General features: G+C 38.5%; 1 protein-coding gene across 2 annotated transcripts in view; it reads left to right on the top strand.

Annotated features, from left to right (window-relative positions):
• The window catches only part of sec16b (SEC16 homolog B, endoplasmic reticulum export factor), a 27,688-nt gene that overhangs the window by 2,149 nt on the left and 23,985 nt on the right, over window positions 1-1,554 (top strand). For both annotated transcript variants that reach the window (XM_014024068.1, XM_014024065.1), the window contains exons 4-5: window positions 400-491; window positions 1,119-1,218. In XM_014024068.1, coding sequence (XP_013879522.1) covers window positions 400-491; window positions 1,119-1,218 — 192 coding nt within the window. The remainder of the gene's footprint in view (window positions 1-399; window positions 492-1,118; window positions 1,219-1,554) is intronic.

Here is a 1,554-nt window from a genome sequence, read left to right as displayed (position 1 = left end):
GGATATAGCTCCGTAGCAGCCTCGCACCGATGACCTACTTGTTGTCATCATTTACCCAGAATGCTTTGCGTGTAAATAAAATGGCTCCGTCAGTGTCAAAATATATTTAAAAAAATTTACAAAACTAAACAGCCTACAGTATTTTTACAGTCTTTATTTTACAGTTAAAATAAATGTTTATCAAATAAAGTTTAATGTTACAACTAATCGTGGATCCCTTTAAGCAGGTTGATTTGAAAGTTGTATTAATGCAATGATCTGTAGTGTTTGATATGTTGATGCAGAAATAGTTTGTGCTTTCCCTTTCCCCTGCCAAATGCATGCTGGGTTGTGCAAGAGCACCCAGCTGAAGCTTTATCAATCTGTTGACTAAAACCAAGCCTCTCCTGCGTTTTTCAGACATGGTTCTGACTTTCCTCCACACAACCACTGGGACTACAGAGACGACCGTTATTATTACAGTTACTTCAGAGGACAACAGGCGCAACCAGGTACAGGCCGACAACAAACCCACTTCCAACATTTAAATAAAAACAGAATCTCGTAAACCCGTATTTCATCTGCAGTGGAATATAGTGAACATATCAAATATTTAAATGATTAAATTGTACAATTTTTTGGAAAAACAAGGTGATCTTGTATTTTATGTCAGTTTTATGTCGTCCTCTTGGTTTAACAGCTGCTGGATGTTTCTGAGGAGTAATGTTTTTTTATTTTATTTTAATGATGTAGGATTCTGTTCAACAGTCCTGTCTCCTCTGTGCTGGATGGGAGCTGCTCTGTAGCTGAATTAATTTAAATAGTTGTGACCACCAGGGGGCATTTGATAGAATGCACAATAAATCTGTCCTCTAGTTTTCTTTCTTTTCTTTTTCATAAAGTCAGTATACATGAGTGTGTATGTGTGTGTGTGGGTCTAAAACAAAAACAAACTATAAATAAATTTCAACCTTTTTTTTTATTCACACCACTTATTGTTCAGGTGCTAATCAACATATTCTGTTTTTATTTACCTTTTACACATCATCTCCTCCATCTCTTGGATCAGAATTGGTGTTGAAAGTGATCTGGTGGGAAAAAAGTTTTATATTCTGACTTATTTTTTCTGTTTTTTTCAGGAGGTGGACAGTGGAGTCCCCAAGGCACAAGAAGAACTGAATACCATGAGAAACCCCTCACTCAGGGAGGAGCAGGGGACCTACACACAGAGGAATACAGGTGGGCTTTCAGAACAAACAGGTCATTTTTCTGCACTTGCTTAAAGGATTTTTGACCTAAGGATTATTTGGTTCTGTCATTTTTTTTATTCAAAGGTTTGGGTTTAATGTTCCATCTTCAGCTTTTAAACAGCTTTTATTGCTCACTGCTGAAAGGTAGAGGCTGATGGTGTGTGTGTGTGTGTGTGTGTGTGTGTGTGTGTGTGTGTGTGTGTGTGTGTGTGGATACACACGCAGGGCGCATCCACCTCGCCAGTGTGAATGTTATAAACCTTCACATTTAAAGTCCGTGTTTGGCATGCGCAAGGGAGGGTGAGGGTGTGTGTGTGTGTGTGTG

Source organism: Austrofundulus limnaeus, unplaced genomic scaffold (genome assembly GCF_001266775.1).
Source record: "Austrofundulus limnaeus strain Quisiro unplaced genomic scaffold, Austrofundulus_limnaeus-1.0 Scaffold406, whole genome shotgun sequence".
NCBI classification, from domain to species: domain Eukaryota; kingdom Metazoa; phylum Chordata; class Actinopteri; order Cyprinodontiformes; family Rivulidae; genus Austrofundulus; species Austrofundulus limnaeus.
This window is presented reverse-complemented; position numbering and strand designations above follow the sequence as displayed.